This window comes from Apostichopus japonicus, chromosome 8, assembly GCF_037975245.1.
Source record: "Apostichopus japonicus isolate 1M-3 chromosome 8, ASM3797524v1, whole genome shotgun sequence".
Lineage (NCBI taxonomy): Eukaryota > Metazoa > Echinodermata > Holothuroidea > Aspidochirotida > Stichopodidae > Apostichopus > Apostichopus japonicus.
Genome location: NC_092568.1, coordinates 11494332 through 11518217, shown reverse-complemented (window position 1 = coordinate 11518217; position 23886 = coordinate 11494332). Strand labels below are relative to the sequence as shown.

The window sequence follows — 23886 nt, the reverse complement described above, 5'->3', positions numbered from 1 at the left end:
GAGTATGAATGGGAACCATTCATGAAAGATCATATTCATGTCAATCTTTGCAATTTATCGTTTTGTATTCTATAAGCATTAGATTATGTCTGGTAAAATGAGTTTCTGTATGAATTCTTGATGCAGTTTTGATGGTAGGGATTCAAGTTTCTTCCACACTAATAGATTTGGGTGGTGCAGTGTTGGACAATTTATTTTCCAAAAGAATTTCCAAGGCTGAATTTTCTTTGTATTTTACAGAGTGTCTTCTTTCAAATACTATTTCTTCTTGTACTAGAGTATTTCATCGTGTTGGCTATACGAAATTTGAAATCTCAACTTTGGTTTTAAGAAATTTACAATGTTTATGTGTATTGGAAGGCAAAGCAAAAACAAGAATCAAACACACATATTATTGGCTTCACTTCATCTCTCATACCGTACATGTATGTTTGATGTTCATACCCTGAAAATGGAAACCATCCAAAGGAACTTCAATTTGAGAATTCATTATACATTTTCAGGTATACTATTCTGTTCATCCTACCTAATAAGTAATTGTGATTCTTATCCTAGATACTGCACTGGATATTTAAAGGTGGTGATTTAAATTTTTTGATGCAGAGGTGAAAGTTTTAGAGCAAAAAAAAAAGAAACTCATGGCAATCAAAAATATACTTACTGTTCATAAAGTAAACCTTGTAATGTCACATTTTTTGTACACCCATACAGTACCTCTCAACAAATTCTGTATCCTTCACCTTTATCAAATCTTGACAGTGAACGACTTTTTTTTTTCCATTTTAATACAGTCTTTAAATCGAGATATTTAAAGCGTAGAGATATCTTCATCATTTTAACCAATAGTGTTTTTAAAGATAATTTTCTCTCCCAAAAGTCACTCAAGTAAATTCTGATCTTCACAAAAATGACTGCACATCTCTCAAATATGACCTTGGCAGCTTGTCGTCACTGAGCCATAGTACTTTCTGTTGCAATTAATTATTCATTTGTTTACAAGTTGTTAACAGGTTTGATGTGATGAGAGAAGACTTTAATTGAACCACATATGTCATGCTGTTGATTACAATTCGTAGCACTTTGCATTTTGATTAGTCTTTCTCTCATCCATTTTTTTTTGGGGGGAGGGGGGGGCAGAATAAACTAGAACTTAGGTGTGGAAGGATGCATGTAGCTGTAAAACAAACATAGAAACAGTTTTGTAAATGGTCTTGAATAATGACTACTGGTCGCAATTCAAATTTCACATGTCTTTGCAATGCATTAAAGTGTTTGTATTTCCAGAAAGATTATCAAAGCCTATTTCAAAGTTATTGCAATATATACTGTATCTGGGAATATTTAAGTGACTGTTCCAATTTTGTGTAACAGTTTTAAAGGCAGTAAGACTTTCTCTTATGAAATACCATGGTTCCAGTGCACAAAACATGCTATTTACATCTTTACACTTGTCTTGAATATATAGCAATTTGCAAATTTTGCATGGCATTTTGTGATGCTATACTAATTAAATTTAATATTCCTTGTATATATATTATTTTTTTAAACATGAAAATATATACATAGTCCTGAATGCTATTTACTCTTTCCTTAAGAGCATTGGATCTAGAGAAATTTAAAAATATGTAGTTTGACCAAATCTGTACAGAAAGTGAAGCCAGTCTCACAAACTGCGCATAAGAACTTTTAGTGTGTATGATTACATTTCGGTCTGACGTACTATTGGTATGAAGATATTCCCATAATTGGAGTTTTAGACGATTTGCCCCATAAATTTTTACTACTGTCACATGCCAGGGAGTGAGGGAATAATTTATATTGGTCAAGAATAAGCTTCAAAATTATTAATCAGATATACAGTAGCACTTGTTTTATGCGCTCGTTGTTAATTGCATTTTGTCGATTGTTTATGTATGGAGAACTGATTGTTTTGAATATAATATCAGCAGCATGATAGGGTTTCAGAGTGCCATAAATTATGAAGTTTTGAAAACTCTTTTAGAGTACACTTATGGTCTATGCCCTTTGTACAGTATCTCTTGTGTAAATCATTACCACATATCAAGTGGTGACCAGATGGCTTCACGCAATCATATGTGAGGTCATGGTGTGTAGAGTGGCTAACGCTAGGCAACCCAATGAATCATTCTTGTATTGAATGATATGGAGGATGCGATCCTTGGTTGACACAGTACACAGGAATGCTATGCAAAAGGACGAAGTTGCACTTGCTACACTAAGTGCAAAGATGTGTAGCAGTTTGTTATAGGAACCATAGTATTTTAGCATTGATAGTAGCTTTAATCTGAGATAAATTCATACAATTCAAAACTGCTATATTTTACCAGGTTTGAAAAATAAAATTATTCACTGGCACATACAAATTACTCTTCACTTTAAACTGTGCATCAGCAGCAGTGGTTAAAAAACAGATAGTCACAAACATGGCAACGTTTTTTTAAGGATATTTTGTTGTTGTCCCTTGGACATCAGGCCTTAGTTTTTGGTTGTCCCAACAGCAGCAAATTTGGTTGCCTGAAAAAGAAATGTAGCAAATAAATAATGACCAATGTGTACACTGTAGGAGAGGTGTGTAGGTTTAGGGAATCTAAAACAAACATTTGGGGAGATACCCACTTTGGGGTATTTAGTTACAATGCCATCTGAATTTGATGTACACAACTAGTCCTCTGTCGGAAGACCTTCAAAGTTGATTTCGGTCGTCCAGACAGAAATTTGGTGGTCTTGGACGACCAGACTACCACCAAACATTTGCCCTGCAAAATTTATATTTGCTAGTAGATTGCACAGGATTTCTAGTCCAAAAATAAATTTGATTTTCAATATTTGTAAACACATATTCTTCTTTGACACTGCGGGAGAGAAAATAAGGTGTGACACGTACATAGTGGAAATTGATGTCCATTCATAACTACTTTTGTGTACTGCATAATTTAGAACATTCTTTCCTTTGTAGCTTCTGAGTGATGATATTGATTGTCCAACAATCTGACATGTCTATGTTTAGTAACGTGAAATTACATTAAACCTTTTGTCGTTTGCTATCGACAAACATTGCACTTGAAGTGATGCATTAAAACAATAAACCTAGCTATCCCTTCTGATTAAATAACAATTCACCCAAGACTTAGAAATCTCCCCGAAGTAGATTTAACTCTGTAGAAAGGTTACCATTGTGCGAAACAAGCAGTTAATTCCTTCGCAGATGTATATATTTGATGATTAAACAAAAGTAAACCTCTCTGTATTGATATCAAGTTGGTTCTTAAACTTTAAATTAAGTTAACCTGGAAGATTTATTGCCAGTTCTTAGTAGGATGCTATGGATGAAGAGTTTTCTGACGTTAATGCGGAAAAACAGGAGGAATTTGAGCTAAAATTTACATAACAGAGGGAATTGGGACAGTCAGATGTTTGAGAAGGATGGGAAGCAATGTTGTTGCCCTTCATGATATGTGCCTTTGGATTGCAGAAAAGGATATGATTTCAGCTGAATGGTAATTATAACAAGTGGTGCTTCAACATGGAAACTTTTCTGGAAATAATTTCTAAAGGTATATAAAGTAAATAGAGAAGAATAACAGAATCCACTTTCCTCTGATATAAAACTAAAAACTTGTCAAGGAAATTGTCAGCTATAAATTTATTTTAAATTTCGCTTCATTGGAAAGTATAATCTCATCTCATGTCTCGTCTCACTGTCACACTACTCCAATGAGCCCATGCTGATTGCTGACAGTTGATTTTTTATATTTTTTTGTGCAGTTTTTACTTTGTTTCGAGTGTCGTTACTTTGATAAATGACGTTTCCTGATAGGTCAAATGCTCATCATGTGATTGCTCAAACCATTTTCCAACTTTCATGCTGCATTTAACTCAAAATTTACCTGTGAGATATTAGTAATGGCAGGAGTTTTACACCCATGTATTATTCATAATCACAAAATAGTCTTCTCTTCTGCTACATTGAGTTCCAGTAATTGCAGCCTTAAAGGAGACCTTATGCACCACCTACTGTCATGAATCATATTGTAGGGGCATGGTGATATGCCCATTTCTTCCTTTGGATTGAATTTTAATTTTCTTGAATGGAAATCTCTAAGATTTGCTGCAGTATTCAGCACTTAAAATTTTAAAATTTGGACTTTGATGACTTTGATGACAGTTTGCTCGCTGAAGTTTCCATTAAATTTGCCATTTCAAACTACTATTTCTGTGGATTACAGCAGATTAGAAATGGTAATTATGAAAGATTAGACAAAATCATTTGGAATCTTAGAGGTATTTGATTTATATTGAAGTGTTTGCATGGGAGATGAAATCCAAGCAGATTCATGTACACGTAGCTTCGCTGTATACTATTTTGTGAATTTGTTATTCAACTGCCAAGTTTTCTGCAGGTTGGATGTTGAAATAATGTTAGCAACCAGATGGTGGCGGATATCAGCTGAATGCACAGATGTCCGAGTATTAGCCCATTGAAGACCAATGTGTACATCACAAACCCACAGATTCAACTTGGAAAATTGTGGCGGTGCATCAGTATAGTTGAAACTGGTAGGTTTCAAGATGAATTCGTCAAGTCGTTCATATGAACAGGGTCAATCTTTTGATTGGACGATGCAACCGGAGCTACCGAGGGTACACTTCGTTGTAGTCTGTGTCATCGTTGCCATCGTTCTCATCATAGGCGTAACAGGTAACATTCTCGTACTTCTCTCTTTGATCCTTGTAAAGCAGCTTCACACGACGTCTAATGCCTTGATCGCAAATTTATCTGTCGCAGACTTGGGCAGCCTGTTCACCGGTATGCTCACCATCATTTGGGGGATGTTTGTAGGCCGTCCTCTGTCCAATGGACCCATGTGCCCTATCAGTCTTCATGTGACGTTCGTATGCGTGTTCACCTCGCTGAATACGTTGCAGTGTATAGCCTTTGATCGTTATCTCATGATAACCAGACCGAGGCAGGTCTACCGGAAGATATTCAGCAGGAGTGGAACCCTGGTAGCAGTGTGTGGAACGTGGAGTCTCTCCGCATTGACTACAGTGCTGACACTCTCTGTTTGTGGCGACACGGAGTATGTGGTCCCAATCCAGGCCTGCTATTTGAAGAATGAAGACACCCGTTCGTGGTGGTGTTTGAGCGGTCTGCTTGTTTGGGCATGCACATCTTGCATGGTCTTGATACCATTCCTGTTCGTCCTGACGTTTCGAAAGATCCGCATGAGTCGCAGGAGAGTTGAGGTCTCTTCCGAGAGGGATGGGAATAGGCACGCTATGTTTTCTAGAGAGGAGATCGCTGTCACTCGCATGATGCTGGTCGTGTACCTGGCGTTTCTTGTATGCTGGTGCCCAATGCTGGTAGCTCACCTCATTCATTATGCAAACTTTGACAACCTTGTGCTGCATTATGCAAGTTGTATAATGGTCTTGTTTAATTCTGCCATCAACCCCATCGTCTATGCCGGAGTAAATAAAAGGCTTCGAAGGTCGTTCGTTGACCTAGTTCAGTGCAAATTCTGCAAACCCAGAACAGAGATAGCTGTGCTTTCAGTCATTCAATTGCAAATGTCACGAAAAGAAACAATTTCAAAAAGACAACGTTCTGGAACACCCAAGAGGAACTGAACTCAAACTGGTGTACGACACTGTATGTATCAGGTTGACACTGCATGTGTATTTGCTAAGTGGTATGAATTATCGTGTGCTAAAGACTTTCACTGGCAACTTTGACTTATTTCTAAAAGAATATCTATTAGTCTTACATATCTAGGTTTTGCAATGTGTTAAAAACACGTACATACATATATATATATTTATATATATATATATATATATATATATATATATATATATATATATATATATATATATATATATATATATATATATATATATATATATATATATATGTGTGTGTTGTGTGTAAATACATTTATATAGCTATGCACCAGTTGTATTGAGCACTATACTGCTATTACTGAACTTCATATACTACGTATATATTGTAATATGTAAATATATGGTTTTACCAAAACTGATGTAAATCTGGACAAGTTACTAAAAATGGCACCAAGTTTATCCTAGGGGATTTGTGGAATGCATCTGAAATTCTCTGGGTGACCTCAAAATATATATTATCTTCATTCTGTTGAAAATATAATACATTTTAATGAAAGGAAGCTCTAGAAAGAATAAATTGGAGATATTTCTGTATTCTTTACAATGGAAACAAATAAATGAGCTGATATATAAAGTAACCAACTGTTTGCACACAACAAAAAAATAACATTGTGATGATTTCATTGTTTGACTATGTGAAAAAAACACATTGAGAGACTTGCTGGCATACTTCCAAGAAAGGTTTACCATGAATTCCATCACTTTAACGGTGAAATCATGAAAATTCCCTGAATTGCACCATAATACATACATGTATACTGCACCATTATAGCCACAAAGACTACTGTCTACAATTAGTAAAGATTTAATTTTTGTACAACTGTTGTTACTAAAAATGGCACCAAGTTTATCCTAGGGGATTTGTGGAATGCATCTGAAATTCTCTGGGTGACCTCAAAATATATATTATCTTCATTCTGTTGAAAATATAATACATTTTAATGAAAGGAAGCTCTAGAAAGAATAAATTGGAGATATTTCTGTATTCTTTACAATGGAAACAAATAAATGAGCTGATATATAAAGTAACCAACTGTTTGCACACAACAAAAAAATAACATTGTGATGATTTCATTGTTTGACTATGTGAAAAAAACACATTGAGAGACTTGCTGGCATACTTCCAAGAAAGGTTTACCATGAATTCCATCACTTTAACGGTGAAATCATGAAAATTCCCTGAATTGCACCATAATACATACATGTATACTGCACCATTATAGCCACAAAGACTACTGTCTACAATTAGTAAAGATTTAATTTTTGTACAACTGTTGTTTACCCAAGCCGTCCCACGGTACTTACTCATTGACGGGGAGAAGGTACTACGGTAATGCACAGTCCATTGCGCATATAAATGGTCCACATTAAACTTGTTTTCTCTCCTATTAAAGAGTATCGTTGTTCTGGTTTTTCTTATTAGAACTGGAATATTACCATAACATCCAGAATGTTAGTGCAGTATGTTGCAAAATGCTTGAGATGCTGTGCTCGTACTGTAACATCCCCCCCCTTCCCCCCCTCCCCCGAAATATCCACTCATTGATTTTACTAAATTATTCTCCAAGCTTATCTCATATTAATACAAGTTGCTACTTATGCACAGTACACAGTTGACTTTCAAATATTCTTATAAAACATTGTTGGAAATCAAAGTGTTCATTTAATGATAAGTTTACTGCATGTGCATTATTCATGTTTAGTACTATTGTGTTAAAGGTGATTGCAGTGCTATACTTTAAATATACTATAGCTAAAATTTCAAATAGTGTTAATGATAAAATAAAGGAAAGAAAAACACAAAAAGTTTTATTTTCATTCCGTGATGTGTTTAACTCTGTTTCTATTATAATAAAACGGATCTATCTCTAAACCTTTGTGTTTGAATAATTTTGTCTATAAGGGATCATGTAAACTTTGGTACTTCATAATGAAGCAAAGTGTTATCAGTGTATATGAAGTAGTACATTTTCTTTGGCTTTAAGTTTACTGTTAATTAAAGTTGGTCTTTGATAGTTGCTCCTGGTTACTTCATTGTCTTACTTTTTGTTAGACATTTTCTTTTAAAAGCAGCACAGTACATAGTGTGGATATTTAATATTTTAATACCAATCAATAATGTTCATAGACAAATGTGTGGAATAAGTTTTCAGATTCTCCAAGGAATTGGTGGAAATTCTTTAAGACATAAGCTATTTCATTCATGAACTGATCAATCATTTGAAGTGATGCTATATTTAAACCTTAAACTGTGCGAACTGCTAGTTGTTGTTGTCGAAGACAAAGAAACTACCAATTTAAGTATGTAAATGCGATAGAAAGACTTCCTCCTTTCGCTCTTGAACCTAGTGACAGTGATAAATTGTTGTAAGATAGTTAATTAAGAACTAAGAATGGTGACTGATAACCTCATTGTTTTTCATTTTGGTCTGAGAAAGTGAACTGTACAGTCTTTTTCAAAGGTACTTGACTTTTAGTATTGAATTGGAGCCAAAGTCATACTTCTTTTTGTTTCTGTTAGTGCTTACAGGTTTCTATAATACTTCCTTGTTGACATTGCTGGAGTACACCTTTCTTCAAGAAACCATAAAGATTTAGCTAATTTTTAATTGAACTGAAACTGTTAATTATTAGTGTAGCCCATCTACCCATGGCCTCAAAGAAGGTTGTCTCGATCAGCATGGAATAAATATGAATTATCCATTTTGAAAACATTGCAACAAGGAAGTACTTAAAACTGCTATTGTTACTCATAGTGGTATTATGTGATTTGTGTCAGCTAATCCCTCCCTGCCCCCCATTTTATTCAAATGTTGTTTGCAAACTCAACAGCCTCTTAACAGGTGATTAATTAACTTATTTCAACTTTTCTGACACTTTTGGTCGGTTTTGGTTTTAGTAAAGGTGAAACTCCCATAAAGTTGAAGACTAATATACTGTATACTAAAAAACAAATTAATATAATGCATTATGAAGGATAATTTACTGACAGAGACCACTGTACTTTTTTTTTCTTAAACTTAGGTCAAGATACTATGATAGAGTATCTACTGTAATGTTCCAAGAGGTGGAAATTGTGTCTATTAAGGTTGGTTTGTTGTTATATAGAATGTTAATGAATAGTGTGACAATGATCCTGAACACATTTATACCTGTTTGGAATAAATTTCTTTCTATCATTGTTCCCTATCATGTGAGGTACATTGTTTCATCCTTTTTGTCATGTTCTTGAAAATGTCTCAAAAATCTTTGACATGGTCCTTTCTCAGTCAATTCTACATACATGCGTGACTGTTTTTCACATTTTTGGAATTGTAATATGTACCTCGAATGACAATAAGCAGTTGATCTAATTAATCTGGTTAAATGTAGGGTCTTTTATTGTGTACATTCAAAGCTAAGATATATACAGTACATTACACCACTTTCCACTTGATGGAGAATGTCAATATCTCATAGTCCAAAAAGAAGAAAACTACTTTATAGTGTCTGAGTTACTCTCCACCAATTCTGGTGAAATTCAAGATAGACTTCAAGTATAGAATACTGGTATCTTAAACATCTTGAAATTTGCTCTGTAAACTTAAATTCAATAATGATGTCATTTCTTGAATTTTCTTCAGTCCAGGCCGATTCCACAGATGATGTTCTCATTACTATATATGAAACCCTAATATTCCTGTAAGTTCATACATGTATACAAAAATTGGGCACTGGAGAGATGAATGACAAGGCACCTATTGTTATGGCATAAATCACTAATTGATTAATACACACAGTTATGTTTGTGTTGCTTGTAGTTGAGGAGCTACATGAGTGCAAATTTGGGGCTCAGCTAGGCTGTCCTAATTAATGAGCCTCAGATGATTTAAAGCAACTTTCTCTTTGACACTGAAGTAAAGTTGTGCACTGGTGTGAGTGTGACTATACTGTAGTTTTAGGTATTATTTCAAGTTATGTCATAAAATGTCAAACAGTTTTGGTTTCGATGATAATCGTAACCTTTGTAGTCATGCAGGCTGGTGAGTGTATAGTGCGTGTAGGGGTGCTTGTATGTGTGTTTGTAATGCCTAGCTTCAAACATATCTCAAGAAGGGAAACATTGGTGAGTCCCGTAGTTATCATGTGGATGTCCCGTATCAAGTAGAAGAACCCTGTTGTTTTTGGTGGAGGTCAAAGTTCTTTAGAGGTCTCCAGATGTCAAAATTTAGAAACATAGTTGTTTCTTGCATGTGATTAATAATAACATGAAAAATTGGTCTGGGCAGCAAAATTCAGAGAATTGCAAAAGATTCATCATTATGTAAATTATGTGGTTGACCATATTTTGGATGTTTGATTAGATACTTTGCTATTCTTAGTGCTCAGTAATTACTTGTTACAGTGGATTTGTTGAGACTGCATGATGCCTTTATGCCCAAAAAAAAGGTGATTTCTCAATCACAAATTGGTGCAGTTAAATATTATTTGGCCAGCAACCTTTTTTAATGGTCTTTATCACTTATCAAACTTAAGATTTTGCCTAGACAGTATCAGTGATGTCCTTGCTGGTTTATTTAAACTTCTTCTAATGAATAGGTTTGAATAAGTGCCTGACATTTGAGGTCAGGAAGTGTACAGTACTTTATTATTGGTGCTGCAATACTGTTGATTTTAGATCAGTCATTTTGTCCAGTATTACTGTAAATTAAGTAACTTGTCAATTTTCAATGTCTTATTGGGTTGCTTTGCAGCAAAACTTTGCATCCAGTCACATACAAATGTGTTGAGTTAATTATAGGCCTTACCAACATGCATTCTCTTCTTGTTTTATTCCAATACCTCATAGCTCTTTTATATTTGACTGCGCACCTTGTTTGGGGGGTCACATGTAGTTCACAAAATTTTAATTCACTTACTGTAACTTTCCAGAAAACCTGCCTTATATTGGTTTCGTAAATGGAACCTACCTAAAAAATTTAAGAAGGGATTGTTGTGCATGTCACTATAATAGTTTCCCAAGATGAAAATTATGCTATTAAGCTAATCATTAACTTGTGCTATGGGTGCAAAGAAAAAAGTTAGTCATGAAAACTTCCCTGTAAGATATTCAACCCTGTTTAAAGTTGAGCTGTAACATGTCAGTTAATGTCATTAATTTGATTAATTGGGGCAATTAGTGTACTTGTAGACGGATGTCTTCAGCAGTTGTATGATCAGTAAATATCCCATGTGAAGATTACTGAAACAGATCATTAAAATTCTTTTATGTAGAAAATGTAAAATTGTCCAAGCGATTCATATATGTACTTGAACTGTACTTCAGGGCATCCATAGACCGATTCTAACCAGTTTTCAAACAGAATATATTTTTAGATCGAAATTATTAACTATATAATTTGCACTTTGCCCTAAGAGTCGTTTGCTTCACTCACCCGACCTATGGAAGTTTTTCAGTAGTTGCTTTTTTTCAAGTTCGAAGGAATGTGCAACGATTCTTTCTAATTGTGGACTAAAACGTTTGCAGCTATTTTGCAGTTCAAAAGTTAATGAGACTCTTAGAGGTACTACTGTATTTGCATTAGTGCTGTTTGGTGAACATTTCATTTAGTGTTGTTATTGGGCCTAAATTATTACCAAGTTTAACATACTTTTCATACCTTACTTATTGAGAGCCATTTATCTTCAAACCATTGTGAAACTGAGAATATATATATGTTAATGAGTATGAGCATATAATGCATAATCAAGTAGTCAATATCTATTGTATTCTCCTTAACAGAGGAAGTGAGGGAACCTTTTCATTGTGAGGTAATTGTGGAACAAAGGATTCTGTAATTAATCTATCACCATAATTATGACCATTCATGTTTGTTGAGCCTATATATAGAGTTACAGTATATGCGCATGTGCTATATTAGTACTGTGATCACAAAGAAATACAATGATCAACACAACAGTTTTTCCATCCTGCAATTTTCAATTTGCAAGGCATGGAAACATTTCAAATGCATCGTCCGAGGAGAGCTGTTAAGAAATTTATTTATGGTTTTGCTATCAAGAACTTTTGAAAGATCTTGAGGAGAGCCCTGTATTTCCTGTATCTCTGACGTGGTTCTACTTGCTGAAGTGCACTCCATTTTCCAAATGATTCCAGTCTGGCCTTTGTCCCGCATTTGTCTCTGCATTCTGGAAGAAAAAAACTCTGGCGTGTTGCAATTAATTCTTTCTTGTCTGAAAGTGTTTGATAGGTGCCTTATACAGTAGTTTATGTATTGGAACATGGAAGGAAAGAATGGTATCAATCTTTCTTCAGTTTTTAGAAAGGAATGTTTTGCTTTGTAATCGCAAGTAACTGGATGTTTTGATGATGCTTGCAACTGAACGGTCCACTCGGAGTTTCTTTTTCAGTTTTAAGTTCATCGCAAAGAATCAAATCAGACTGATAGGTTTCAGTTACATTTGCCACCGAAAAAAACCGCAAACAAACAGGAAAAGTGGATGAGATGTTACCCTGTAATCTATTTTGCTATTTTTTAAATATTTGTTTTGACATGTTTTACACACTCGCTGTGCAACACATATTGTGACACTTGCTACCGACAGTTCGAAGTTCCAAAAAGTTTACATCTGTTAATATTTTTGTGGATGTATTTCTTTTCGCATCGTTGTTGTTTGGATTCTCATCGCCATCAGACGTAAGTTGAATGATTTGAAATCTTTGAGAAGTACACATTTTCTTTCATGGAATATCAGAGTAAAAATTTATTAATTATTTAATTCCTTTGATGGGAAATAAACAACATGAAGTAAACAGTACACCAAGAAGCTTATAAGACTTTACAGAAAACTTTGTCACCATCAGAGTGGAGGTGCGTTATAAAAGAGATATTAGAACGGTTTTGAAGGTTTTTGCCTTAGAAAACCAAAGAATGTCTAATTCATCAGTTTCCAGCATCCACGATGAACCATTTGCAGTCATACTGACACTACTAAGTGTCCTTGTTCTTGCTATCGGAGCGGCTGGTAATGTCTTGGTCTTGATAGCCATTTACTTTGTCAAGAGGTTGCACACCACATCGAATGCCTTCATAGCTAATTTGTCCGTATCAGACTTTGGAGCTCTCATTGCTGGTGTGACCACAATTATCCTGGGTCTATTCAAAGAGAGCAGTATGATCGGTCAGGACCGATGGGTTTGTCCGGTGCTATTGCACATCACGTTCATCTTCGTCTTCACCTCCATCACCACGTTGCAATGCATCGCCGTGGACCGTTACATGATCATCACGAAACCACGCCAGATATACAGGAAATACTTCACCCGACAAGGGACCGCTTTAATTTTGGTTGGAACGTGGGTAGTGGGTGCATCTATTAGTATCATGGCTTTGACAGTAGGCGGAGAAGCCCTCTATGTAGAAGAAATACATGCCTGCTATATAAACAATGAAAACCCTAAAGCCTGGTGGTCTCTGACCACAGCGTTTCTGGTCGCGTGCGTGCCTTGCATGATCGTCATACCGTACTTTTTCGCACTGACGTTTCTGAAGATAAGAAAAACGAGACGGAGGGTAGAAGGGTCTTCTTCCCAGGGTAGATCGTCGAATGCAGGGCTCTCCAAAGAGGAGGTCGCAGTGACCCGTATGATGCTGGTCGTGTACCTCACCTTCATAGTGTGTTGGTTACCGATGCTCCTCATCCATTTCAGCCACTATGACACACATCCGTTGTATCAGTTACATTATATTAGTTGTCTTCTAGCTCTAATTAACTCTGCTCTTAATCCAATGGTTTATGCTGGAATGAACAGGTTTCTTAGACATTCATTTTCCAAGGTCTTGAAGTGTGCTCCAGCACATAGCAGAGAAAATACTTCAATTTCGTTGAATTATACAGCAAATCAACATTTCTAGTTCACTATGAACATGTCGACAGTTTAATTTTAATAGGCTCATTGAAAAACAGAAGCAAAATACCTCTATTTCATTTAATTGAATTGTACAACTAATTAACTGAATCTTTAGTAGTTGCAATTAATAGAGCTGCATAAATGAAAAGAAGTAAAAAGCTGAATAAAATCTTATGATGTGTATAGTTCATGATATATACAGTATGTTATTAACATACTTAGGCTATGTTGAAGTAAGAGGCATCATACCCCTTCCCCCATCTTCACAGCTCTCTACTTCTGAAAGTTGTTCCTAACTATTACCTGTACCATGCTTGAAATGTTGTACACATCACCACTTACAATATTATGAGTATTAGAAATGTGGCCTATACATTTTATTTCGGTAGTCCAAGCTCATTGGTAGAGTTATCCTTGTGTCAAGGAGAGGGCCAGGGCACACCGGTGTGTGCGTCAAAGCAGGGGGCCAAAAGAGGTGGCCAGGCATACAGTAGAACCTGACCCTTACCTGTATCATACTTGAAATGTTGTTTGTACCACAAGGTGTGTTATAGTGATGCCAATACGTTCCATTTCGGTTATCCAATCCATTGGTAGAATCGTTGTTTATCATGTGTGGATACCAAAACACAGCAAGTGTCATGATATTTAACAGTTAAACACTATATACTGTAAAATTAGGTCAGGATGATGTCTGGTGAATTTAACTTTTAATTTTTATTTTATGCTGTAACAGATTGTGAACCAAAATCATAGGTTTTTTTTTTATTCTTTTAAATTTTATGTCAGGGAACATTTTTTTGTAATGTCAATTTTATATCCAGAGGTTTTATGGTAACGTTACTAACACCAATTTTTTGGGTCTTGTAGTTTTATTTTTCTTTGTGCACCAGGGTTGGCACTGAAATTTGTGTTGTATCTATCTTTTTACAAGCATATGCATTTCCATTGCTTTGCAATTTTGACTTGGAGGCAACAGGTCTGTTTGTTCATGCAATGAAAGGTGCATTGACAATTAGTAGGTCAAATTAAACTTGCATTTTCGTTGATTGACTATATAATGTGTGTCCTATCTATGCGACAAAGAACATTTGGAAATAATTTTACTCATGTATTCATGACAAGCTTAACATTGGATTGAAAAAGAAAACAATTAAAACATTCTTATTCAATCATTTCAATCAAAATTCTTATTTCTTTTACTATAAAAAAAAAAGAGTTGCCGACGGTATTATGCATGTTTGGTAGAATATTAGATTGAATTTAACAATATAAGATTGAAACAAAAGAAGTTTTGATTGCATCAAAGCATCCTCAAACAGGGATCTAGGTGTGAATTTTTTTTCCTGAAACATGAGTAAAATGAGAATGAGAAATCTCACTTTAAATACTGCACATCTTTGATTTGAAGAAAGTCTGGATATTGCAACAATGGCAAAGTTGACTTACTCCATGTAATACAAACTAATATTTGTTGCCAATATATCGTTGCAACTGTTTTTGACAATTCAGCAGAAAGTCAGCCCTGATAGGAATATCAAAAATCTCCCTCTTCATCATCATCTTAATTCAATCGTTAACATGCTTGATCCCTTGTTAGTGTACATTTATATTCCCCAAGCTAAGATCCAGAGTGGGGATGTAGGGATGTCCTTGTTCCCTTTCAACCTAACACAATTTAATGTTTAAAATTGTCCGGGGTCACCTTTATTGGAGTCCATTTCATTGACCCTACAGCCATCCCCCCTCTTCGCTTTTCAAAATCCTGGATCCATTTCCCTCTCCCCTCCCCCCTCCCCCTTGCTTTAGAATGTACATTTCAATTAGATAGAAACATCTAAAGTAATTATAGACTGTATCCATCAGAATTCATCCCTTTTTGACTTCTCTGTCATTCAATCAAATTTTAAGGCCCTATACAACACAAAAGCATGCATAGATGTATACATGCATACAATAACTATTAGATAGAATAATGGATTCACACTATACAGTAGTATACAGTATGTCTTCATTGGGAGGCTGCTTTCATTGGGAGGCTGCTTAAGAGAAGTTAATTGTTTGGTCTATATGCACAGAAATTAGCATACTAATTTCTATTCAACAAACATAAAATTTGAGTGTTGTTTAAATGTGTATGACATAAACCAAATTAATAGTTAAGTTAATAATTATTAAAGTAAGAAACTTAAATGATCATTTTGTCTTCTGTAATAACTCAAAGGAAAAGTGTAAAATATTATTTAAGGTTAGTATAGTTGTAGCCAATTAATTTGGATGACTTTAGGGACTTAATAAACTTTTTTAAAGCACAAATGGTATGGTGTTAAATTTCATGCTTTGGTACTGTCATGTTCTTCTGAAGTTCGCAAAACCCTTTTTGTTACAGTTCTTTGCAGATCGAGTTTAAAGCAATATTTAATTTTCTTTTAGGCCTGGACTAAACACTTGAGATTATCAGTCATCTGTTATAAAGAGATTTCGTGACTTGTTACTAGACATTAAAATCAATAACTTGAAAGGCGACCTGCTGCATTTCCTTTTGCCTTTTTATTGGAAGTAAGTCTTTTAAGATTTGAGTGGCTGTGAGGTTTAAACTAACTGGTTGCATGGATGAGGAATATGTACCATTCATTACCTTAAAAGTATTATTTTGTATCTCATCATATTTTTCATTTCGAGGAGTTACTAAGTGTAAATGATGAAAGTAATATATGATCGTTTTCTATTTTGTGTTTTGTTTGTGTGTGTACAAACGTTGATAGAACTGCTGATAATTGTCCACAAAAATCTCTCATGACATTCTTCCCCCTCCCCTCCCCTACAGTGAGTACCATGTTTATGGAACTTATATTAGGCTTGGCTACATTTAGTTATTTCTTTACCTCTTCTGCTATTGTTTTTCGACTCTGTTTTCATTTACGCCTTTCCTCACGTTTTATTGCGCGAATCCTACTGCTTGTGACTGACAAAGGTTCAAAACGAAGTTTGCAGCGAGATTCTTCAAGTCACTGCTAAGTTTCTTGTTTTTGGCAGTTGTTCTGCCTCTTTTTAAATTAGGATCTCGCCCAGTTCGTGTATTATGGCTCTATGTATTACATGAGATAATAAACACAACCAGATTCTGTAAGAACCTTTAATAACCAGACATAAAAGCGGGGGGGGGGGGGGGGGGGAATGACAGCTCTAAAAGATTTTTATAAAGAGATCACCTCCTGAAGAGTCAGAGCCAAAATTATCCTGAAATAGATACTGTAGTCTAACATTTTAATTTTATTGAACAAATAAAATGAAAGCTTAAGAAGGATAATAAAAAATATGTTCCCAGTGTTTTCCACACTAATACACCTCTGTTAAACCTTACAAGTATAAAAAAGTTGTTTGCTTTACTTCCTTGGAGACACTTTCTTAATGTTGCTACTTAACTGTATCCTCAATCGTAAATAATAGATCTATGACAGTAGCAGTAGCAGTTTCTTTCCAGAACTGGTTTGATATTTTCTCTCATCATTTTTGAAATTATTGTATTATATATAAAAACTACAAGTTCCAGTTCCACTCAATCTTGGGAAGAAGCAACTTCAGGTGTTTTTGTTTTGACAATGATATGTTTTTATTTAGCCGAGAGGGAATTCATTATGTTTTAACATATTACATTTTTTATGATGAAAGTGGTACCGCAATAGTTATGATAGGATGTGAGCTCTTGCAAGCTATCAAGTCCTTGATTTAGGTTCTTGTTGTTGCTGGTTCAGCATGCTTGACAGTTTCAAGTAGCCATAAAAGTCTCTTGTGAAAGCTCTACAGTAAGACAATACCTAGTAACATAGATCTTGAAACATTTTATGCATTTCATCATACCATAGATTATACATTAAATGCTGCTTTTACATGTAAGGAGTTATGAGCTACAAAGATATGATTTTCTGCATAAAAATGTGAGGTTACCATGGTTAAAGGTATAAATTTGTAAATGAAGAAGGATTTTATGAAGTATGTAGCTACCAACTATAGTTGCCAGTTGTATCAGAAATTTGTGCAGATGTAATATATTCACAGAGAACAAAGAAACTTGTTTCTTCCATTGTAAGGGACATTTTCTTTCAAATTATGGATTCTGACCCATTGGTTATTGCAATGTAAAAAAAAAAACAGATTCTTACATTTAAGTAAGAGTACAAATATCTTTATAACTTTCTTTATTGATTGTAATGTTAGGAATGTAAAATTGCAACAGTTTCTAGGATTAAAGTGAATGGTTTTTTATTATAAAGGCCATAAATGGTTAATAAAAGTAATAATATTTTCTGGAATAAACATTTTCTTTTCATAATTGAGAGATTAGGCTGTAAAGTGCCAATGGGTTCATATTAGTAAATATTATCAGATACACAAACTTGGTTCTTATACACATTTATGTTAATTTGCACATACTGTATAGTGTATACATGCAATGGCATGATCAGAACATAAAATGAGAGCCTGCATTGTTTTGTTTTTTTCAAGAATTGGAAAGTAATACCAAGTTCATGTGATCTGTTGGATTTTAACCTCGTGTCATTCTGACTATAAAGTCACATACTGTATGGCCGTGTCTACATTACCAACGAATCATGCAAACCGCATGCCAGGTGTAAAGGATACAGTTTGGACCTCTTTGCATTTACATTAGACCCTGTGTTCAGTATCGGACCCTGTGCTGCACTCTCGTCCAATGAATAGGAAGTTGAGCTTTGTCTACTAGCAAAAAAAGGTGCGGATCAGTTGACCATGTGATGTGCAATACTGCTGTACTGCCTACTAGATGATTGTACCAAATAAGGCCTGTAACAAATAGTAGCAGAAGGTAGAGGTCATCACCACCGACCTAGATTGGTAAATTACTCCCAGCTATGTCTACATAACAAGTTTAACACAGAGCATTGGGTCTGATGCTGTAGGGACCTCTTGATCCTAGGCTATCATGGGTACAAGTCACAGGGTCTGATCCGTGTTTTATTACACAATAGATCGGATTCCAAGCTGAGGGCTCAACACAGCGCTCGTTCTCAAGTGTAAACAGGGCTTTAAACTTACAAAATGATAGTGTGGTCGGTTTATATATGATTTAGTTACTGGCTAATTTGAATAATCCAGTTTGTCTCATAAGGTAAATAATGAACTTAGGAAGTGCTCAGTAATTGCACGTCATTCCTGGTGTAATTGCGATGGATTAACTTAAAGATAATTTTGCAAATCACAAAGTGTCTTACAAATCATTCCTTTTAAAGGTAAAAGCTCTGCAGCACAAAAAGGAATACTGAGAACCCAAGATAAGGAAAATGTATGCCTACAAACGATGGAATCGTTAAAGTGCCATCAAAATGTTAAAAGATGATTTTCTGCATTTTACTGCAAAATGTTGAAAAATTAACATTTATGATGCAAATATTAGGAATCTTTTTGTTGCTAAATGTTGATTTCACAATTTTTTTTAATTTGCTGCAAAATGTTGAAATGATTACATTCTGATGCGAGCATAATTAAATAAGTTGTCGCAAATACAACAAGATCAATTAGGTATTTTTACATCCTCTTTTGTCATCTTATATCTCTTTCCTTAAGTCGGCTTGCAAATGGGACTCATTCAGACAACAAGATCAGCTGTGGTCATGTTTGAATACATCCTCAATTAATTTCTTGCTGCCTTTATTTGTTTGCCCAAAAGTATCTCAAACAATTGACCAAGCTTTGAGTCTTACCAATTTGTGTTTTGTTTTAAATACCTTGTGTATTATATCCTTTTAGAAGAACTCTGGTAAGGTTTATATTGATATCAAATAGAAAATTGAAAACATCAAAATAGGTCAGATTTTCATATCCTTTTTTATCTTTTTTTATTACATAATTCAGTTTAAAATGGTGCGATGAAGATTAATGAGTAATCTACGCTTTCATGCAATGTTTACATCGGAGGAGTGGCATCCGCTATAGATACCATCTCCTACCCCCACTTCTATTGTCAGTCAGGGGGAAAATGTTCAGTCAGGGGATTTTTCCAAATTCAAAAGTATTTTTCAATGCCACCTTGTGTTAAGACCCAACTATAGACCTAATTTGTAATCCAAGTATGCTTCAGAATGCACCATTTGACCTCAAAACTCTGTTTATTTTCTGGTGGAGGACCCCAGACCCCACTACATAGGAGTCGCATTCCACGACCCCATAGCCCGCACACCTTATTTGTAAAATATTGTATCATATGGTTGATATGTCCCCATACTTAAATCAGTGTGGGGAAATATCAAAAAATGGACCTCCCCCTCCCCCACACCTTTGAAATCATGTGCATGTTACTGACAGCAAGTGTACAATGTGTCAATCTTGTCACATGCCTAAAGTTGGCACACTTCGCCAATTTGCCCAATACACGAATGTTCAGCTTCTAAATATCCTTATATTTATTTGAACACCATGATGAATACACTGCTAACATATCGTAAAATGTAGCGTCGCTGCATCTCTGTGTGGGGATTTGCGGGGCTGGAAACTACAAAGCTTGGAACTGCTGTACAGGTGTGATGGATGCTCGTGCTTGCTGTAGTTGCTATCGCAAATCAAACTTAATGCTGCAAAGATCCTGCACATACAAAGGTGCATATCACAAACAACTTTCTTTTTTAGCAATGATTTTTATTTCATTTTGTCATCAAGTCAAGTCTTTGAAGGCAAGTCTCAAGTCAGTTTTAGTCAGTCCATGTCAAGTCTCAAGTAACAATATGATGCGACTCGATTGCAGGTCGCCATCTCCAGTCGCCCACTTGAGTCCCCAACACTGAGAAAGACTTTGAGTGCAGAAAATCCTGCAGGATTCTTCAACCCTGGACATAATGCTACAATTTATCCTACTGTACTGCATATATTTTGAGAATTAGACACAGTAAAAGGGTAAATGTATTTTAATCAAGGTGTTGCCTTTTCTTACCTTTTGCTACTTTTTGTTATGGTAATTGCAGTAACCTTGAACTACAATAAAGTACTACGGACACCTACTGTAGCTAATTCGCCCCACATTCAGTACTACATTTGATGTGTGTGATAAATACCATTCAAAATTATTGACAATTTTTTGAACGCTCTTTTTGTATCCAAGATATACACATTTGAAGTTTTTGATAAATTATGGAAACTCATAAAATATATATAAACATGAACTAAAAACTATGACATGGAGTGTTGCACAAAGCATTGTGAAAACAAAGGGATAACGTAACAGAATATTAGGCAGTCACTCCCTGTACATCATCAATGTGCATCACTAGCCACTTTGTTTATTCATAATAAAACTAGAATTGAGAAAAGACTTGTAAAATGGTCTAAAATGGATTTTGATGGGAGTTGCAAGAGTGATTAAGACAATGTTGTCCTTAGGTGTCCATAGACCTTTAATGGTAAGAACGTTCACTACAGGACAGGTTGTCATTAACATTGCACGGTAATTGGCAGGATCTACTATTGGTTTTAAGACTATATAAACGTTCATATTGTTGGAACATGTACATGTATCATATTGCATTTTAACATTTCACATTTATCAAAATATGTAATACCAATAATATGGAATGGTTGAAAAAATCCTTTTAAGGTACATTGTACACACTTACAACTAATTTTAGCAGAGAAAATATTAAAATCACCAAGGGTGTATTAACAATATTTGTCTCAATTTCATAACTTACAGTACTATTTTGTAATACAATGATTTTTTTTGGCCATTTTATAAATTTAGTTAGTATTACAGTATTTCATTAAAGCACTATATTTGGTCAGTGAACTGGGTTCGTAATTAAATCCTCTTCTGAGCTAGACATTTACTTCAAGCTTTAGATATCATCTCAATCAGCGACTTGCGAATGGGTTTGTTCATCCAAGCGTAAATAAATGGATTCACTGCAGTGTTTAATAATGCAAACACAGAAACAGTAAAGCTCACCGCTTTTGGTGGATACTTTTCGTAGCTCCAAAAATGAACGGCACTGTACGGAATCCAGCAGATCAGAAACAGACCCAACACCGTCAACATCATTTGAGTTACTGCAACTTCCTCCTTGGAAATTGTCTGCTTTTGTCCATCCTTCGTTGAACACAGATTATCGCGTACCCGCTTTCTCGATTCTCGAATGACGTTCAAAGTCAGTAATGAAAATGTTGGCATGATGAATATGCATAAGACGACGCTAGCAAGAATGACGGCGAGTAGGCAGAACCACGATCGTGGATCCCCCTCTTTTAGGTAACATCCACCGAGGCTGGTGGAATATTCCAGGGTTCCGCACACGTGCAAGGTTAAAAAGATACTCACGCCTGACCAGATCCATATCACCATGGCCATGACAGATGTCTTTCTGGTACCGAAGAAACGATTGTAAGTGGCCCTAGTCTTGGTGATGAATATGTAACGGTTGATGCTGATGCACTGCATGGACGTCATGGACGAACACATGCAGACCATCAGTAGAAGAAGGAACGTCTCGCATAACGTCTGCCTCTCTCTCAGGAAATCTGGCCAGAGGTATCGTAATCCCAGCGAAGGTATAGAGCACACCGTGGTCAGAAAGTCAGCCAAAGCCAAGTTTACCAAGAGAATGTTGGCAGAGTGATGTAATGCTTTCTTTCTGATGATTGAGATTATGACCATGATATTTCCAACGGATGCAAGTACCACAATCATCAAAGTAGATTCAAATAGAAAGATGCCAAAAGTCATAGATATAACATCATCCTGGCCAAAATCTGTCTCCTGAGTACGGTTCATTTTAATTAAGGCAGCAGGTTGCATTTCATGTCCGTAAATTGAAAGAAGTTTGTTCATTTAGAGTAAATTTTCTGCCTAATATATGAAACTGGAGCTATAGTATGCATGGGTACTATGCGTGCATTTTGTATGAGTGTGTGGTAGGTCGGCCCAGCCGACACTATAAATGTACCAATTGAAGAGTATATATTATACATAAAATGACATTTGGTGTGATGTAATGACACCTGTCAAATGTTATCGGTATCAAAGTACACAATTAGCCGCTTTCTGGTAGAAAAGTATTTATGATCACGATCAAATAATTCCTCATAATCAACACGAATTAAGTGATTCTTCCAGCTGTGTAAACTATAGCTGCTGGTGCACATGCAGTTTGCATTTTCCTGCCAGTAAACATTAACAACATGAATACATGATTAACTAGGGAAGCTATCGTCAGTCACAAAATCACACGAGTTCCGTACTTGACATATAAGCCCGGTGTTTACTGGTCATTATCAGCAAACATTATCGGGTTGATCCCGCAAAAGCCGTTAATTACTGACAGTATCAACTGATGTGTGTGCCGTATAATTCTGGAAGATGATTGAACTTGATTTTTAGCCAGTAGATTTCCTAAATACTTGCATCTTTGTAGCAAGCATTTAAAGGCCTGTATACCTGTTGTAATTCTATTTAACTGGATCTATTAACGCATGTGATATATGCTGTAGATCATCTGTACTCCAGAAGAAGATTGATCAAGCACAGCTAGCACTCCATGCAGTCAAATTGTCTCTCAAATACTACATCAAATACAAGCTCTTCCAATTAGCTCTCGTCTGATTAAAATAAAAACTTGATATTTGGTGTAAAGCGAGATTATTCAACAATTACATCCGATCTAAATCCAAAAAGTTCCTCGTGAAATTTAAGCTGAAGATCCAGTCCAAACTATGAAATACTTCTCTTTGGGATCGTGATAAATAACACAGAAGATTCAGATATTCTCATTTTATTAGAAAGAGAAGCAAATTGTTGAATTATGATCCATCATTTTATACTACTGGATAACAAGAAAGAATAGGAAATTGCTGTTATACCGTGGAGAGCAGATCAAATAGATGGCGAAGTGATATATTTGAAGTAGCTTACAAGTGCAATATAAGCCTGCTTTTATAAAGCTTAGCAGATTAACAGTGATTGGTTACGTTTAATTTTGTGGTCTCCATGCTATGCATCTCACATTCGTAAAAATGGTATTGATTATAGTTTATTGTGTATTGTTAACTTTTCTTTTCTGTTTTTTACATTTCCTGAAGAAAAAACTTCAAAAGCTAATAAAAATAATAAAATCCATACAAAACTACCAATGATATGTAGTTTTGTTGAAGGTACAAAAGTATAGATTTATTGATGTACTTGTGATGCAGTTTATTAAAATATGTTTACAATCTCATCCCTACATGTAATGTAAAGGGAGATGAGATATTGTACTTCACTCCACATCAGA

The 23886-nt window shown here is 35.3% G+C and overlaps 4 protein-coding genes across 4 annotated transcripts in view; 3 read left to right on the top strand and 1 right to left on the bottom strand.

Annotated features, from left to right (window-relative positions):
- Window positions 1–23886, top strand: part of LOC139970624 (peroxisomal ATPase PEX6-like) — a 77949-nt gene that overhangs the window by 9612 nt on the left and 44451 nt on the right. The gene's annotated exons all lie outside the window — the stretch shown is intronic.
- On the top strand, window positions 57–5811 carry LOC139970625 (kappa-type opioid receptor-like). Its single transcript, XM_071976478.1, has one exon. The coding sequence runs from the start codon at window positions 4591–4593 to the stop codon at window positions 5650–5652; it is 1062 nt and encodes a 353-aa protein (XP_071832579.1). The 5' UTR covers window positions 57–4590; the 3' UTR covers window positions 5653–5811.
- LOC139970628 (delta-type opioid receptor-like) lies at window positions 12493–16764 on the top strand. The gene has a single exon (XM_071976481.1). The coding sequence runs from the start codon at window positions 12618–12620 to the stop codon at window positions 13599–13601; it is 984 nt and encodes a 327-aa protein (XP_071832582.1). The 5' UTR covers window positions 12493–12617; the 3' UTR covers window positions 13602–16764.
- LOC139970627 (melatonin receptor type 1B-A-like) lies at window positions 16780–22448 on the bottom strand. The gene has a single exon (XM_071976480.1). The coding sequence runs from the start codon at window positions 22446–22448 to the stop codon at window positions 21453–21455; it is 996 nt and encodes a 331-aa protein (XP_071832581.1). The 3' UTR covers window positions 16780–21452.

Bases quoted from the DNA above. Each gene is read 5' to 3' on its own strand.
- LOC139970628 (XM_071976481.1), top strand. From the start codon at position 12,618: ATGTCTAATTCATCAGTTTCCAGCATCCACGATGAACCATTTGCAGTC.
- LOC139970627 (XM_071976480.1), bottom strand. From the start codon at position 22,448: ATGAACAAACTTCTTTCAATTTACGGACATGAAATGCAACCTGCTGCC.
- LOC139970625 (XM_071976478.1), top strand. From the start codon at position 4,591: ATGAATTCGTCAAGTCGTTCATATGAACAGGGTCAATCTTTTGATTGG.